At 38.3% G+C, this 17,911-nt stretch overlaps 2 protein-coding genes across 2 annotated transcripts; one reads left to right on the forward strand and one right to left on the reverse strand.

Moving 5' to 3' along the window:
- The first annotated feature begins 799 nt into the window (after positions 1–799).
- On the forward strand, positions 800–7,906 carry LOC141846384 (COMPASS-like H3K4 histone methylase component WDR5B). Its single transcript, XM_074734415.1, has 2 exons — positions 800–1,500; positions 7,617–7,906. The coding sequence occupies exons 1-2, from the start codon at positions 823–825 to the stop codon at positions 7,899–7,901; spliced, it is 963 nt and encodes a 320-aa protein (XP_074590516.1). The 5' UTR covers positions 800–822; the 3' UTR covers positions 7,902–7,906.
- Positions 7,907–9,707: 1,801 nt separating this feature from the next.
- Positions 9,708–12,547, reverse strand: LOC141846623 (E3 ubiquitin-protein ligase WAV3-like). The gene is made up of 2 exons (XM_074734658.1): positions 11,884–12,547; positions 9,708–11,766 (listed from the first exon to the last, which is right to left on the reverse strand). Exons 1-2 carry the CDS (start codon positions 12,340–12,342, stop codon positions 9,892–9,894), a joined length of 2,334 nt encoding a protein of 777 aa, XP_074590759.1. The 5' UTR covers positions 12,343–12,547; the 3' UTR covers positions 9,708–9,891.
- Positions 12,548–17,911: the final 5,364 nt, after the last annotated feature.

Raw genomic sequence — 17,911 nt, forward strand, 5'->3', positions numbered from 1 at the left:
AGGCCAGAGCTTCAGCAGCAAGACTTCTTTAGAACGTTTGTGAAATGAATTCAACAAAACTCGTTCTTTTCCAGTCAAGTTGAATAAAGATAAACCGTGTGTTTAAGACTTTAAGTTGATCGGCAATGGTATATCACATGTTATCACTAAGAGCTACTTGAATTAGTACTGAGTATTCTATTAAAATCAAACTAACTCAAATTAATCAAAATTAAATTAAATTAAAATTTTTTGAATTAATTGAATCAATTAAATTTTTAAATAAAAATTAAATCGATAAAATATGGATTAATTTAATTTTTATCAAATTAATTGAAATAATTAAAATTTTTAAATATTATAAAAATTTTATCAATTAATTAAATATTTATAAATTTACTTATTTAAAAATTTAAAAATTATTTTTTATTTTAATTAATTTAATTTATTCAGTTAGCTTAAGTAAAAAATTTTAAAATCAAATCGAATCCAAAATGATTTTTTTTAAAAATAATTAAAATTTTAAAATAATCAAACTAAATTTTTAAATTAAATTAATTTAATCAAATTTTTATTTTAATTAATAAATCATGTTATTCAATTAACTTAATTAAAAAATTTTAAATCGAAATTTAATCAAATTTAAAGAAAGTAGGAAACTACCATGGTGTATTTTTTATAAAAAAATAATTTTTAAAAAAAAAATTTTAAAATAATCAGAACTAAATTAAAATTACATTTATTATGAATTTTTGTTAATCCCAAATCCCTACTATAAATATTACAATCGAGTGCTGAAATCAGTAGTAGTAGGTAATTTTGCAAGGGCATCGAAAGGGCTACATGTCGGCCCCCGTCTCTGGCGGTGCGTCCTCCACGGCGGCGGAGCCGCCTCCCTATCGGCCTTACACTCTCGCCCACGTTCTCACCGGACATTCGCGCGCCGTCTCCTGCGTGAAGTTCTCCAACGATGGCCTCTTGCTGGCTTCTGCCTCTCTCGACAAGACCGTCATCATCTGGTCCGCCAAAACCTTCGCCGCTGTCTCTACCTTGATCGGCCATTCTGAAGGCATATCTGACGTTGCCTGGTCCTCTGACTCCCACTACATCTGCTCCGCCTCCGATGACCGCACGCTCCGCGTCTGGGACGTTCGACCCCCAACCGACTGCGTCCGGATCCTCCGCGGTCACCTCTCCTTGGTTTTCTGCGTCGACTTCAACCCCCCTTCCGATCGCATCGCCTCCGGCTCCTTCGACCAGACTGTGCGGGTCTGGGATGTCAAGAGTGGCAAGTGCATCAAGACAATTGAGGCGCACAACGAACCGGTAACCTCTGTCCACTTTATTCGGGATGGATCGATCATCGTCTCAGGTAGCCGTGACGGGTCGTGTAAGATCTGGGACGCGGTGTCAGGGGCGTGCCTCAAGGTGCTTATCGACGACAAGACACCTGCTGTGTCCTTCGCCAAGTTCGCCCCCAATGGAAAATTTATTCTTATTGCTACCCTCGATGACACCCTGGTAAGATCAATTTGCTTTCATTCCTTTATTTGGGCCCGCTATTGCTTATCATCGATTTTACTGTATATGACCTTGGAAGAATTAGACGTTATGTTATTTAATTGAGATAGGGCTGAGGTTAAGGGTTTCATCTTCAATTAGTTTTTTTATAAGATAGAAATAGGGCTCTGGCTGGATTTGATTGAAGAAGCCCATAATTTTTATCAGGCTCATCACCATGCTTATGCATTTGGAGAACAGATGATCAGTCTTTTGGTGGAAGACTGACATATATGCTTATAGTGTTTTAGAGGATAATGATGTTAAATCTTGGGCAAATGTCGAGGATGAACATGATATAGTTCTTTATTTCCATATAGCAAAAACTTAAATGGCGTTGTTGGTATAGATGTTGAAGGTGAACATATTGAAGAAATATTGTTAAACTATGGAGCATATCACACTTGCCCACAAATAAAGACTCATGCTAAAGATTTTTTGGACAACCATAACTACTTCCCCAATATCTGGACCCTATTCACTCACTTGGATATGTGTGAAGCAGTCATAATTTAACACATTATGTTAATGGCTCTTGGAAACTAACTTGACCGGGAGAGAAATTCTTTTGGGGAGGCAATGCTACTGGATATTTTGAGTGAAGAGTTAGCATGGTTCATTCCTATGATGCACACTTTTCAACCTATGTTTGCAAGAGGAAGGATAGCAAACATTATCTCGTTCAGGGTATAGAATTAGTATGGATCCCTCAAAAGTTATATTATATGATGCACGCCCTTCATGTATTTCCTTTGACTGGGCTGGTTGTTGCTTACTTGGCAGTTGGTCCAATTAAGTATCACCATCTCAACTCATGTAAGTATAAAGAATGGGTACTCCATCACCTATATCCTGAAGAGCTCCATCTCAATTCACCTCAAGACACATCTTGTAGACATTATTTTTTTCTTCCTTTTACTTCACGTCAGGTTTTAATATGCACCAAGCAATCACTATATTGTAGAGTCTTCACAAAATGTATAAATTTGCACATATGCAATTCACATTTAAGTAGTATTTTGTCAATTATATTCCTAACAACGCATCACAATATGTTGCGTATACAAAAAAAGTATTACATATTTTCCATATCACATTCATTTACCTAAGAAATCCTTACGAAAAGTTCTTTTTGTCTCTTTGCATGTCAAATTAATCAAATCCATAAATCCATGAAGAATTTTACATATGAATTTAAGCAGCTCATATAACATAGAATACATAAATATAATAATAAATGTTAATTAGCCTAAGTAATTCTTGATTTCAATCTAAGTTATCCATATATAATTGTTTGTTTATTAGATTGAAATTAGTTTAATCAATTAACCCATCAGTTAGACTTGACATGGACCGTCACACCCGATGTTTTAATTTGTGCATTAGGGCATTATAGTAATTGCCATCCACATCAAAATAATGTCGATATTCAGCATAAAGGAAAAAAAAAATTACTTGGCATAACATAGTGAATGTTCTTATAGTTTTCTAAAAAATTTTCATGATGGAATTTATCATAAATATGAAAAATAGTTAATAAAGGAACAAAATAAATAAGTGTATTTAAAGGTTCTTGCATTCTTTTCCCAATTGGCTCGCTAGACTGGTCATTAGGATTTGAAAAAAAATATTATAGGAGTCAGTACAACCACTGAGTAGGGATTCCTTCAAGCTAAAGCCAAATAGTTACTAAATAAAGATAGCTATCAAGGGAGAAAAAGATAATTAAGAATTTGCATGAAGGATAAAAGATAGGAAATAATAGTGTATTACTTCATGGACATAGTTATATGTCATCACAAAGGCATAGAATACATATCCAAGACATTGAGTGACTAGTACACTTGCTCCCAGTACACTTGCCCATAGGTGGTGCTCACATGCAACATAGTGTGCCATGGGTAGCTAGAATGAAAGATGAGTTGCTATCACATTTGACAACTCAGATCCTAATTAGGACCACCAAATAAGATAGAAATACCAATACCATCCTCCCACATTGTTTGGACAATCAATGTTTAGATATGTAAGAGAAATGATACAACAATAATTTTCAGTGGATATAGTATAAAGAAATTGTTCAAATCACTAATCATGATCAAATCAGAATCTTTAGGATTAATAAATCAGAAATAAGAACTGATAATTATTAATCAATTAGATCTTGGTTTCAAATTCATAGCTATTTTTCTCCTATTAATCAAAGTCAAATCAGAATTTTTAGGATTAATAAATCTGAAATTATAGTTCATATTAGAATCTTAGGTTTAACTTAATTAGAACTCTATGTTGTAATTAAACTGAGATCTTGGTTTTAGTAAACCAAAAATCTTGGGTTTAAATTACCAGAAATTTTAATTTTGATGAACCAGAAATCATGATTTTAACATGATTAATTAAACCCAAGACATCTACTTTTTAAACCTATTATTAAAACTAAGTTTTTTGTTTAATTAAAATAAAGATTTCTGGTTAATTTCTACCTAAGATCTCTTGTTAATTAAAGCTTGCAGTTTAAGTTAATTGCAACTTAAGGTTTTTGATTTGTTAACATAAAATTTCTTATTTAATTTTGGTTAAATAGGAAAAAGGTTATTATAAATTTGAAACCAAGAGCTAATTGATTAGTCATTTTATTTTTATAATTCTGTTGATTGACCTTGTATGCTAGTTTCTTTTATTATCTATGTCCATTGGCATATCAATTCTCTTACATACTTGGGCACTTGTTGCCATGCGACGTGGATATTAGTGTTAGTAGGTTCATGTGATATGAGTTGTTAGACAACAAAGGGGTTCACCACCCTTGTGATGACAATGATATAATTGTTGCATACTATTATAAGTGTGTGCAAACTATTTGGCTTTGACTCAAGGAAACCTTCTTAGTAGTTGTGCTGAACCTAAGAATGACAATTTGAGTTAGTGGTCAGTGTCTTATTGACCCATGACATTTAATTTCAACTTAAACATTTTTAGTTTTAACATTTGGATTCTAGTGAACAGATTAACAAATTAGTCAAGAAAAAGTCTAATTACCTTTAGATGCAGCTGTTTATTTTTGTTTAGCTAATCTTTTTTCATAGATCTAATAAATATCACCATGAGGTAATTTTGAAAATTTTAAAACAATCAAGATATTATGTTAATTAATTTCTTTCGTTGATGCTCTGGATATCAACATGCTGACATTATTTTGATGTGGATCACAATTCTTGTGATATCCTAATTCACACATGGACTTTAACTAGTTGTATTATGGATTAGTTTAGACCACATAATGCTTATGCGACCTTGTTTTGTATCTAGATTGCCATTTTTAATGAGCCAAATTGCATATTTAGAAAATATATAATACAAGATGTAGTCTCTGCATATGGCTACATCGATTTTAAACATTGCTATCAATATCTTCACCAATTGCAGTTCCACAAAATGCTTATTCACATTGACAAGTCTTATACTGCATGCTTATTGCATGTCTAGCAGGACTATCATAGTCCTTTCTTTGAGTTTTGGAGTTGCAAGCACCACCCTAGTATCACTGTTGTCAACAACTTTTATGCATATACAATTTCTTGGATGCAAATAATGTTCCATTATGCATTTTATCAAATGTGTCTCCAGTATTCTGTATCTAATAGTAGTCCCATGCTGGGTTGGTAACAAACAGCTATTTCTATTGTTTTTTTTAAAAATACAGAATGGTCTATGATCTAAATTAGGATGACAGCATATGTGCATTTTTAGGTGTCCGCGGATGATGTCTATGCGGCTCATTTAATGAGTTTGATTGCTCGCTAAATGAGTTTGGGAGGGGTTTTAATATTGTAGTAGATAGTTGATGTGAAATGAGTGGAGTTTGGGCTTAAAGGCTCTGGTTGTAGGTTCACAAATAAATTTAATTAATTTGATAATATATACACACATTTTTAAAATGTCAAATATCTCTTGGTTTTATTGCATGGTACAGCTCGGCCAAATTTTGGCGAGTACTGGTGCTTGACCCATTCAATTTGGCATGCACACCCATCTTAACATTTTGTGATGGGTGTGGATAAGGCAACAAATATCCATCTGGTATGAGATGTGCATGAGTATTGTGTATTAGATGGGTATGGATATGGTATTGCTCTCTATCACATGGATTCACTGTTACTCTGTCCCATACTAGTGCTTACATGACACAACATAGGTATGAGTATGAGACTTAACTGCAGAATTAGAAACAGAAAAGTGGGATGAGGAAGAAGATGCAAGCAAGGAAGTTCACTTCCTCGCAAGCAACTCACATTGTGTGGGAAGGGAGGAGCCTAGCTAGCAACTTGTTTAATAATCAGAGTTGGCTTGAGTTTCACATGAAGGCTCGTGTTGTCGGTAGTGCCATGCAAGGACATTTATAACAGGGACAACAATGCTTCAGGGAGGATGGTGTCTCAGCGGGAGGGAGAGGAATAAACTTCGGAAAGGGCAGCATGGGGCAAATGTGAAGGATTAGTGTTACATAACATATAGAATATAAGGCATCATATATAATGTAAGACATGTTATGACTTATTATCTAACTTAATAATATTTTATTACCTAACAACGTATAATACTTCAACTTATAATATGTCTTACATTCTTATAGCTTATATAACTGAAGTTAGGGTATATAACTCATAACTTAAATATCAATTTAAATTATATTTCATTAAAGAAAATTGTGAATAGATCAATTTTATTAGCTTAAGTGTATTAACTAAGTTTATCTATTAACTTAAGTTATATTAGTAGATTAATTATTGTTTATGAAGAATTATTAAATAGATTAAGTTAATAGGTTTTTTCCCACGTGCCCCTATTTTGAAAAATTCATGTGGCTGACACTCTACTAGTGCTTACGTAGGACATTACTATTTGATTCCTATTAACATAAGTAGTGCCTAGTGTGTCTGGCCAATTTACTTAAAACACTATGTAGTAGAATAAATAATGAGAACAATAATAGACACTAAGATAGCCTATTAGATGTTGACAACAATGAATGTGGGTAAAATTAAATTTAAGCCATAGTGTATGTCTTACAGATCCCTTCGACACAACTTTGCACAAGGTTCAGTAGCCACACACTTGCATGCAATATCAAGAAAATTAATATGGAGATAGTTCAAAGTTGTTTTGAGGCTCATTTAAATAATTGTTCCAAGTTTCGTCTGACTGTTTTCTTCATGTTTAGGGGTATGATTTGAGATTTTTTTTTAGCAGTTAAAGATGTAACAACTAAATTACAACACAATGAGATGTCAAGTGTTAAATGAGATAAAAAATAAAGTAAAAGTGAAACAGGGCTTCCCAATTTTCAGAAAATAAGAGTAAGAAGATTGGCTGATAAAGATTTTTTTAAAAACTGTGATTTCTTTGCATATGTTTGGTAAGATGAATAATACTAGTCTTTATTCCTAAGTGCAAAGTTGTCAAATTTAACATAAAAATGTGACACATTCTTATCTTTCAATCTTTCACCTAGAACTTCGAATTTATATTTAAATGTCTTGTGTCAAAATAACAATCATCATTGGATCATCAATCATGATTTCTCCAACCTAACTACCAAAGATATAAGTTTATAAAAAGCATCAGTACCACAATTATTATACTTGAGGTTATTGGACACCAAGGATGTGGATCCTTCTACAAACATAATTAGCTAATGCATCTTCAATTCCCATTTCTTTCACGTTTGTGAAGATACATGATTCTGTCCACTGCCATATACCAATCTTTCTTCTTTTCTACTCATTTCCAACATTTGAGTGCTTCCAACCTTTTCTTCGTTACACTGGTGTTGGATTGAATAAATTGCGCAAGTCCTTCAGACTACTAGCCATTAATGAATTGAAGCATTCACCAACTTCTTCCTCAATGAGCATGTTTAAACTGTAAAAACCAAATTTGACAGAGGATATCCTTGCTTCAACTCAACATTATAGCACTATATTGTTAGTCTGAAATCAGAAATTCATTATTTTAGATTGTCTCCTATTTTTATCTTGTTTCAACAATTGATTCTCTTTCCAACATCATGCATGCAGAAGCTATGCAATTATGCATTGGGGAAGTTCTTAAAGGTTTATACAGGCCATGTCAATCGACAATACTGCATCACTTCTACATTTTCTGTCACAAATGGTAAATATATAGTCAGCGGCTCAGAAGATAACTGTGTCTATATATGGGACCTTCAAAGTAAACAGATAATTCAAAAACTGGAAGGCCACACCGACACAGTCATCTCGGTTTCTTGTCATCCCATGGAAAACAAAATTGCTTCTGCTGCCCTTCATAATGATAGAACAGTCAGGATTTGGGTTCAATAGTCTGTTCGAAGGTGACAATAAACTACATCAATTAGATACTAGTTTATCTGTTATCATTTAGATGCTTGTTTAAAGTTGCCACATTGTCTGTGAAGTCTATATAATGTTGAGTTAACAATGAAGAATTATTTTACGTGTGCTAATGGAATGCAATGACAATGAGAATAGAAAAAAAAAAGTTGAAATGTTCTTTTTTTGTTTGGTTATATTTGATTTGCTTCTTGATCATTTCAATTGGTTTGATTTGCTCGGTTTGTCTAAAATACTCTTAGTTTGATCGGTAGGATGAGAGTTCTTTAAGCTTGGCATATCATACCTGGGTTGCTCATCTTCCTTCGCTCTTTCTACCCTTTACTAGGCACACTTGTTCCATTCCATATGGTCTATTCCACTTGCCTCGCACGTGTTTGCAAAACTTACTTTGTTCCATTTAAATTGTTTAGTTTGCTTGAAGTTAACATATTTGAAATTTTATTAATTACTTACATGCTGAAAATTTAAAGATTATAAAAGGAGGTCAAAGGAACTTCCTTTTAAGCTAGTGTTTATTATTTTGGCAAACATTAAGAAGGTTTTCAACAGAGATGTTTTCCTTTGATTTTTTTATTAAAAAGATATTCCATTTTACTATTCAATCCTGTATAATTATTCAATTATCTTTTAATATTATTTAATATTATTATCGTCCGTTTAATTTTCTAAATCAATCGAGTGTGTTATAATAATTATGAAATTATAATATTACAGTATGTATAGGAATTCATGTTGTAGCAATTATGATTTTGTAATTGTTACAATGTGAATATAAAAATTTATATTATAGCAGTTATGAAACAATAACTATTACAATATGAACAAAAATTTATATTGTAGCAATTATGATTTCATAATTATTACAATATGAATAGTAAAAATTTACATTACAATATCTACAATACAGTAGTAGTTACGTAATCATAGCTATTATAATATGAATTCTTGTTCACGTTGTAGCAGTTATAAAATTATGACTCCTACAATGTGAATTTCTATTATTCATATTGTAGTAATTATAAAATCGTAATTATTACTATATGAATTTATAGTAATGTTGAATATACTAAGCATATATTATAATATCCATTTGCTGATTTGAAGAAAAAAACGCCCTACAACTTTTGCCTTTGTTATTTAATCTCTAGACTCTCGCATTTTCCCACGCAATCCTTCTCATCCGCCACGTCTTACGCTCGACTTCCTCCGTACCTAAGCTCCTGCACACTTAGCAGAGGGATCAGAAAAACAACAGGACCTAGCTTAACCTAGTTGACCACATCAAAACTAACCGGGACACTAACAATCTCTCCCTTTTTGATGTGCATCAACCCAGGTTTATACAAATCTTCTTAGAAAATTAAGAACAAAGTAAAACTTGAAAATTAAAAGTCCAAGAAGATTTGTATAATAGATTTAATGGGCATTAACTCACCAATAAACCACCATACACCATGAAATCTAAATGAGAGTTTGTCACTTATAATATATTCAAACCAATACAAAATGTTAAATATAAAATATTTATTTATTAAAAATAATTAAATTATATTACATAAAGATTGTTTTTATTAATTTATCAAAATAAATTATCTTTATAAAGGTGTTAATTTATGTCACTTTAAAATTTTATTTATTAATCATATTTCAAAATAACTAAACTCAAATCACATCATTTTCTTTTTTTATAAAAAATAAAATCCACCACCTACCATCTCACATCACGATGGAGAAGGATATCGAACTTTTATCCTCATTTACAATTCTGTTCCATCTTAATCAACTCAGCTACGTCCTCTCATTCAATTATATCTAATATACATCTATTCATAGTCAAACAACCTTGTTATCAATTGTTCATTCGAGAAAATAAAATGGTCGAAAATACGTACAAGGATGGAAGGTTTGGTTCGGTTTAATTTACTTGTATAAGATTTGGTTCGGTTCGGTCTTTTTCCTAAAACCGTGCATTCTCGAACCCGTGAAGATCGCTCACCCGGTTCAGAGATTTCCGCATGATGGCCACCTTCGCCAGCTGCTCGGCGGCGCGCCAGGCCGACGTCGGCGTCAGCGACTCCTCCCGCACCTCCGCTGGGCCTCTCCGCTGCCGATGCCTCTCGGCCGGAGAAATCGCCTCCTCCTTTGGACGCGCCACGCGGACCTCCCGCCGCCGCCGAACCTCAGCGAGCTCGCCGTCCAAGAGTCGGACCAGGTGGGTGTCCTGCGCATCGGAGGCCGACTGCAGCACCAAGGCGCGGGCGGAGGAGAGCAGGCGGTTAGCGGTGGAGAATTCCGAGTCCTCGACCAGGCGTTTCGATTCCACCATCGCCCGCGTCGTGACGAAGGCGTCGCGTAGCCGCAAGGAAGCGGCGTCGCGGAGATCGGGGCGGAGGGACGGCAGGGGAACCAGCTGCTCCTCGTCGAACGAGAGATTGTGGGTCGCCGGATCCCGATACTTGCACTTGGCAGACAAACAACGCCGCTCGATCTGTTGCTCTCCGGTCATCGCCATTCGTAGCTCGACCAGAAGCTCCCTCTCCTCCTCGGCGTAGAGATCCCCCAGCCGAAGAACAGAGCCCCCTGTTCCAACAGTCACGTCGCTGCCGCCTCCGCCGGAAGGATACACGGCGCAGATCTCGCCTGACGGGAATTCGAGCTGGAGGCAGACGTCCTGCATCACGACGGACACGAGGCCGCCCACGCACTTGATGAAAGCGTCCTCTGACGGCACCTCGCTCTGCTTCTTCGGGAATCCGGCGGGGATTTCCAGACGCGCAAAGCGAGTGTTGGCGGCGACGGAGTCGCGAGGCGAGTGCGTGAGCTTGTCCTTGGACTCCTCTAGGTTTCGGCTGGCGTCGGAGAGGAGCATGATGGTGGCCACTGGGTTGCGCTCCCTGCGGTCTTCCAGAACCTTGGTAGCCTTCCTGAGAGCGTCGCCGATGCTCGCCGACTCTACGGGCGGATCCACCGCGACGAGCCTCTCGACGATGTGTCGGGCGGCACGCTGGCCCCGCCTCGACATCCGTCGGAGAGGGAGGAGCCGCTTGGGGCCCGCTGAGGCCGAGAAAGCGACGATGGAGAGGCGGTCGGCGGATCCCAGTGATGACGCCACCAGCCGCATGGCGCGCTTCTGCATCTGGAGCTTCTCCCCCGTCATGCCGTAGCTCACATCCAGAACCATCACCAGGTCGATCGGGGCGCGGCCCCGAGTCTGGTCGAGGAGCTTCGACGGGCGCAACGCCGGGGCTTTCACCTTGATCGCCACCACGTAGTTCCAGTGTCTCCGCCCCTTGGAGAGCAGGGCTGTCTGTGGCATAGCTGTCACATGGACGCCGCCGGCCTTCGACCTCGACGTTTCTCGTCGAGTTCCGGCGAGAAGTCCAAGGAACTCGTCCTCTCTTTGCGAGCTCTTTTCGCCGCTGCACTCCTCGTCCATGTCGTCCTCGTTGGTCACTTCCGGTATAGGATTGAACCGCACGCCTCCTTGGTTGGGCTTGGGCGCAAGAAGCAACGGCTCATCGTCATCATAAAGCTTGACAGGTTCACGGCCACCGGCGGCGCTACGGCTGCTTCTGCTGGAAGTTCTTCGATTGGGGTTCCGGTTATCCGCCTCGCCGGCGAACACCTGCTCGGTGTCTTCCTCCTGGCGCTGCGCGGCGGAGAGAAAGGGCGCCTGGCGCCAGGCGGCGGAGCAGATGGGGCAGGCGACGCTGCCATGGGCCCTGACGTGGGCGGCGATGCAGGGGAAGTGGAACGCGTGGGAACACTCCGCCGTGAACACCGGCACTTCCTGGCTCGCCCTCAAGCTCTGCCAACATATCCGGCACCGATTCTGCCCACCAAGAAACGATGAACTTCAACAACAAAAGCTTGTAAAAGCCACAAAAGCAAGGGAAATGGCAGAGGAAAAAATGGCGAAATCAATCCGCTTTTTCCTCCATCGTTCTACCTTGGAGAGGTGCTGGAAGAGGCCAAATTCTGAAGCGGATCTCAGCGAGGAAGGAGCAGAGTCGTCCTTCCGGTGAAACGGCGCAGGGCTGCTGCGCCTCCTAGCCGTGGTGGCAACGGCGGCGGCGGTTGGTGTGCGCGTGCTCGCCGTCGGCATGGGCGCGTCGCTACAACCGTTCGACTTCGTCCGGCAGCGGAGTTCCGGCGACGCGCTGCACCCGTCTCTATCGCCGGAGAAAAAACTCAACTTGGCGCAGCTCAACGCGCGGCTGGGTCCGGCACGCTGCTGCTGCTTCTTCTCCCCCGCCGCCTCCGTCGCGCCGGTATCCCGTCCGACCGCCGTGCAGAAGGCTCTCCGCCACCCTCCTGTTCCCATACCTCGCTGCCCTCTGCTCTCAAACCTTCTACAAATCTCTCTTTTCCTTTGTATTCCTCTTCCAGATCTCAAATTCCTGCACATCTCACAACCGCCTCATCATCGCCATGGATATTAATAAACATCTTCTTCCCGCTGCAACACATTTAATTACTTTTCCCCGAGCAAGTCCAGTTCAGCCTGGAGACGGTCAGCGAGGGAGGCGAGCTCCATTTGCACGTAAAAAGAAAAAAAAAACAGAAAAGAAAAACTCGATGCGGCTGCAGAGCAGAAGAACACGCTTCCTGTGATCGTCTCTTCCATTCGATCCCGACTTTTTTTTTGGATCTCGGGGAACTTGCTACTGTTAATCCGACGCTGCGCCCGAGAAAATTAACGCTCTCGCCCTTTCCCCTCACCTTGGCATTCGGCATCGCATGGATCTCGAAGTCAAAGCTGGATCTTGCGCCACCTCCTCCTCCGTCAATATTAGTTTAGGGCCGTCCCTGCGAATCGACCGGTGTGACGTACAGCCAGCTCACGCTTGTGTCTGCCATGGCTGAGCGGGGAGGCGGCCGGTGCAGATTCACCCGCAGAGGTCAATAATGGAGGAGCAGGCAGCGGCAGCGCCCTGCTAAATGCCAATTGCGTGCTCGGAAAACGACAGAGAAGCATTAATTTGCCGAGGGATGGGAGAAGAAGAGGAAGAAGAATGCTTGGGAAATTTTGTTTCAACGTGTTTTTCGCTAAATCTCTGGGTTTCCCTCAGTTTTGAGTAGCTTCATCAGCCATACTATCGTCTCACAATTATTTAAAAAGATAAATTAAAAAATTATAATTGACTACGACGGAAGAAAGTATTATTTCAACTTCATCAAGATTCGAATCTTTACCCTCTTTTACAAGTCTATGCCCCGGAGGTTGCAAGCAGCAAGCTCAAGGTTGCAATGATCTTTGCTTATCATGATCGACAGGCAAGCTCAATATCGTATCGTACAAGCTTTCTCAGTGATCGATCCCGATTGTTTCATCGTCAAGTAATCGTTCAAGAACGTTCTTTACAATTTAGTAAATACTGCGGATCAATCCGTGACGGACGGAGTGAATTGATCTGTCAAAAATCTATTATACGTCGGAACAGTCTGCCATTTTGACAGATTGAAAAATCCGATAATTTGAATTTGAAGCATTTCATTTGCCTTCTAAGAAGATATAGGCAGAATCTATTCTGGTAGACCCTTTGAATGCCGAACTTTAATGCTATATGACAAGAAAAGAGTTCCAAGAAGAAGAGCACCATCGTGTAATATCTTTTAGGAGTGTCTTTAGCTCTCAAAGCGTAGCATAGACGGTGGACGCATGATATTGCTAGCGTAATAATTAGAGGTCGATTCTAGGAGATGATGATCTATGATCGATTCCGTCATGCATCTAATATCTGTGTACATATATGAATCTTCCTTTATCCGTAGGATCGACTCTAGGAGAGTCGTTGAGGTAGCGAATCTATTTTTTTTTCAAGAGTGTCCTTGCTCCTAAGGCGTAGCACAGACAATAGACACATAATATTATTGGCGTAATGATCAAGGGTCGATTTCAAAAGGTGATGACAATCTCGTCATTAGGGGTGTAATCGAACCGAGCCAAGCCAAACAGTAAGAGGCTCGAGCTCGAGCTCGGTTCGTTTTTCCGAAGCTCGAGTTCGGCTCGAGTTCGATTCGAGCTTTAATTCTTAAGCTCGAGTTCGGCTCGTAATGAAATTAAATAGTTCGCGAACGGCTCGAGCTCGGCTCGAAAAAGGCTCGTTTTAAAGTTAAACGAATTCAGTTCGAATTTGGTTCGAAAATAACTCGTTTAAAAGTTAAACGAAAACGAGTTTAGTTCGAGCTTGGCTCGTTAATATATAATATTTATAATTCATGTAATATATATATATATTCGTGAATCTCTTAACAAACATGTTCGTGAGCTTTTAAACGAACATGTTCGCGAACACGTTCGTAAGCCTTTAAACGAACATGTTCGCAAGCTCACGAACCAAATACTGTTAAGCTCGAGCTCGGCTCGATAATATTTTCGAGCTCGAAATCAGGCTCGAGCTCGGCTTGTTAACTTAATCGAACGAACTCAAACAAACTTTTTTTCGAGCCGAGACTCGAATAGCTCGTGAGCAGCTTGGCTCGTTTACACCCCTACTCGTCATACACCTAACGTCTATGCACTTAGAACCTCCCTTTATATTCATGGGATCGGTTCTAGAAGGGCCATTGAGATAATGGATCTATTTTTTTTTATAGGAGTGTTCTTAGTCATGGCCAATGTTATTTTCTAGGACAAATGGTTGCATTCTCCTCAAAGTAATCTCATGTATAATGTATGTTTACGTATCATTTAATTGTAGTAATACAAGTGCAAATACATAACTACATATGCCGATTGATCCATTTGACCAACTCAGAGTTTGTCCTAACTTGTTGGACTCTCTAACTCACTTGGCTTATTTGATATTGTTGGAGTTTTGCATTTGTCCTAATGTTGAGAAATCTCAACGTATGCATCGTCTATCCAATTCTTAAGAAACAACAAGAAGTAAAAATTCGGAAGCATACCGGAATCCATCGCTAGCAGCCGAGAATGATCTTCTAAAAGATGCAGAGTTCCTTAGGTTTCCTTAGGTTTCTTTGACGATGGGGATTCAGCGAAACAATTCTGTCGCCCTGCCTTTTGGGGACCATAACCCCTATAAGGATTGACATATTTCTAATTTGGCCCCTCATCAAATTAGAAATACTACAAATGGTATCCACATTTATAATTCATAATAAATATGCCCTTAAGTCAAATTCCAAATAAAATTTAGATCACAAAATTGACTTAATTTATTTGATGACCATATATATTCATTAATTATACAAATATCCCATTAGATACTAACAGATATATCTAACTCAATCAATTCGCAATCTTGGTTTGCCCGACGGACTCGGATCGTCTACTCAATCGAAGCCTTCCCTCATTTTTGCCCTAAATCATTTGAGTTACTTAGGTCTATTCTGGATAACTTAAATTGTGTTAAAAATGTAAGTGTTCTTATAATTATTGTCAGTCAATGAAAGAATTATTGTCCTAATAAATTATAACTTTGTGTTGATGTTAGAGCAAAGATGAAATTATATAATTATGGGATTTAAAAAGAAAATTTAGATAGTGAAAATAAAAATAAAATTTAAGACTTAGAATTGAGGGAAAAACATAATTTGATTAAAAAGTTTTGAGGTTAAATAAAATAAATCAAAATACTTTAAATAAAATATCAAAATATAAACAATTTAAGTTTAGTGTCAAATTTGGGGACTAATTTTTAAAAATTAAGAAAAATGAAAGAATATAATATACCCTAAAAATGTTAAACATAGGGTTTAATAGATTTTTTTAAAACAATGTAATAGAGTAAAAAAAATATATTCCTTGAAAAATAAATATTTTTTATCATTTTTTACATCGATTAATTTTGAGGTGAATAGTTTGACTTTATATTTTGATTATAAAATAAATTCAAAAAGCAAAGTAGCTCTTGACGTGATGTTCCAACATCATTAGTTGTTCAAATGTTGCATACATGTACTGTGTAGTTTCAAACTTTGAGTGTTTGAAAAAAATATTATATCTCTTATCACCGCACTATGATCTAGGAGGTTTGAAAAACAAATACATTGCTTCCACACTGAGATGTCAAAGTTAATATGTTACAACTCTATCAAAAAAAAAACATAAAGATCGACAACTAAGACATGATAATAGAGATCAATCTCAAAACTAAGACACGAGAGCAGAGATATTAACCCTCAAACCCCAAAATGCCAAATCTCAAAACTAAGACATGAAAGCAGAGATATCAACCCTCAAATCCCAAAAGTCCCGAACCCCAAAACCTCAAACTTGAGCAGAGATATCAACCCCCAAACCTCCAAAAGTCTCAAATCCCAAAACGTCAAACCTCAAAACTAAGACATAAAAGTAGTGACATCAACCCTTAAATCCCAAAAGTCCCAAACCCCAAAACGCCAAACATGAACAGAGATATCAACTCTCAAAACCCCCAAAAGTCCCAAATCCCAACCCTCAAAACTAAGACATGATAGCAGAGTTATCAACCCTCAAACCCCAAAATCCCAAACCTAAGCAGAGATATCAACCCTTAAATCCCAAAACCCCAAACTTGAAAAGAGACATCAACCCTCAAACCCCAAACCTAAATAGAGACATCAACCCTCAAACCTCAAAACCCTAAACCTGAGCATAGACATCAACCCTCAAACCTCAATAGTCCCAAACCCCAACCCTCAAAATTAAGACATGGCAGCATAATTATCAACCCTCTCCAAAACCACAACTATCAACAGTGATTAATAGCATCTCTAAAATGAATAACCACCAACCTCATAAGATGTGAGCCATTCTGAGAAAAGCACAGGTTGAAAACTCAAAATGGTTGAAGCTTTTAGAGTAATAAACATGTGGAGGATGAGCACTAATCTTCTTTGTAAAACATATTTGTAGCCCCTCTCTATAGAAGCCTACTATGTCGACGTTCGATCGTTCTTATGCCAACTTATTGGCAATGTTACAATGCATCGTAAATGAGGTATTATCGGTATTGTGTTATTTGAGATTGTAGAATTATGATGGTGTGTAGGTAGTGACATTTAGTGAGGATGAGTTTCCTTACATTATTATTCGAAGATTATTGTGAGAATTGATGTAAGAGAGTTTAGTGTGTTGGGCTCACTAGTTGGTATGATCTTGATGTCTAAGGATGATTAGTTGGAACTAATAATTGGATTAGTGATTTTGAAATTTGGAGTTGTCTTAGTCAAGGAGTACTAATCTTGAGCTAATTTCATTATTTGATGTGACTCTACGTTATTAGATCATAATGCTACACAACTTGTTGACAACATACCAATCTTATCGTTAATCCATATGAACTCTAGTTGTTCTATTTTGTTATGGGTTGATATATCCTAGTCAAAAAAGTCACGATTTGGTTCACATAGAGATAACACGTTGGATAGGCCCAATTGACTCCACACCCGACTAACTCTGTGCTCATTGACTTCGTGCCTGACTGACTCCATGCCCGATTGACTCTATGTCTGATTGTCTCCATCCCCGACTGACTCCGTGTCCGATCAACTTCGTGACCTCTCAGACAGAGGTCAACTCCTTAGTCAACCTAGTTTCGCTAATCCCACCTGATAGCAGCTTGAGCAACACGTAAAATAGTAAAATACTCAACGGTAGATCACCTACCACATTTAATACATCATGATCTTTTACCATATTAAGCATGAGTGATGGGATATTTTCTTTACTTTCGATGTGACATTTCCACATATAGCTCTACAAGAGAACTCCGCTTCCTGCGGGCCAAGGTACACTCACTCACATGCACACACTCTCTACTCTCATTATCTTCATTTTCTATTATTCTTCTCCATCTTTAGTCGACGGACTGACTTGAGCATCGGAATGACTGAGCGAAAGCACCTCTGACCTCCATTCTAATCCTCTATCTCTTCTTTCAAACCTGGCAAGGTCGTGATCTTCTCTTGACTGCTCGTGGGCTCCGGGTAATTTCTCCAATGCAGAATCCAAGTGTCTGGTGATTCAT

Source organism: Curcuma longa, chromosome 15 (assembly GCF_044706935.1).
Source record: "Curcuma longa cultivar G26 ecotype Majalengka, Jawa Barat chromosome 15, ITB_CL_G26_1.1, whole genome shotgun sequence".
NCBI classification, from domain to species: Eukaryota; Viridiplantae; Streptophyta; class Magnoliopsida; order Zingiberales; family Zingiberaceae; genus Curcuma; species Curcuma longa.

Coding starts and splice junctions, on each gene's coding strand:
- LOC141846384 (XM_074734415.1), top strand. CDS start 823: ATGTCGGCCCCCGTCTCTGGCGGTGCGTCCTCCACGGCGGCGGAGCCG. Junction 1,501..7,616: donor CTACCCTCGATGACACCCTG/GTAAGATCAATT, acceptor TCATGCATGCAG/AAGCTATGCAATTATGCATT.
- LOC141846623 (XM_074734658.1), bottom strand. CDS start 12,342: ATGTGCAGGAATTTGAGATCTGGAAGAGGAATACAAAGGAAAAGAGAG. Junction 11,767..11,883: donor TCTTCCAGCACCTCTCCAAG/GTAGAACGATGG, acceptor CTTGGTGGGCAG/AATCGGTGCCGGATATGTTG.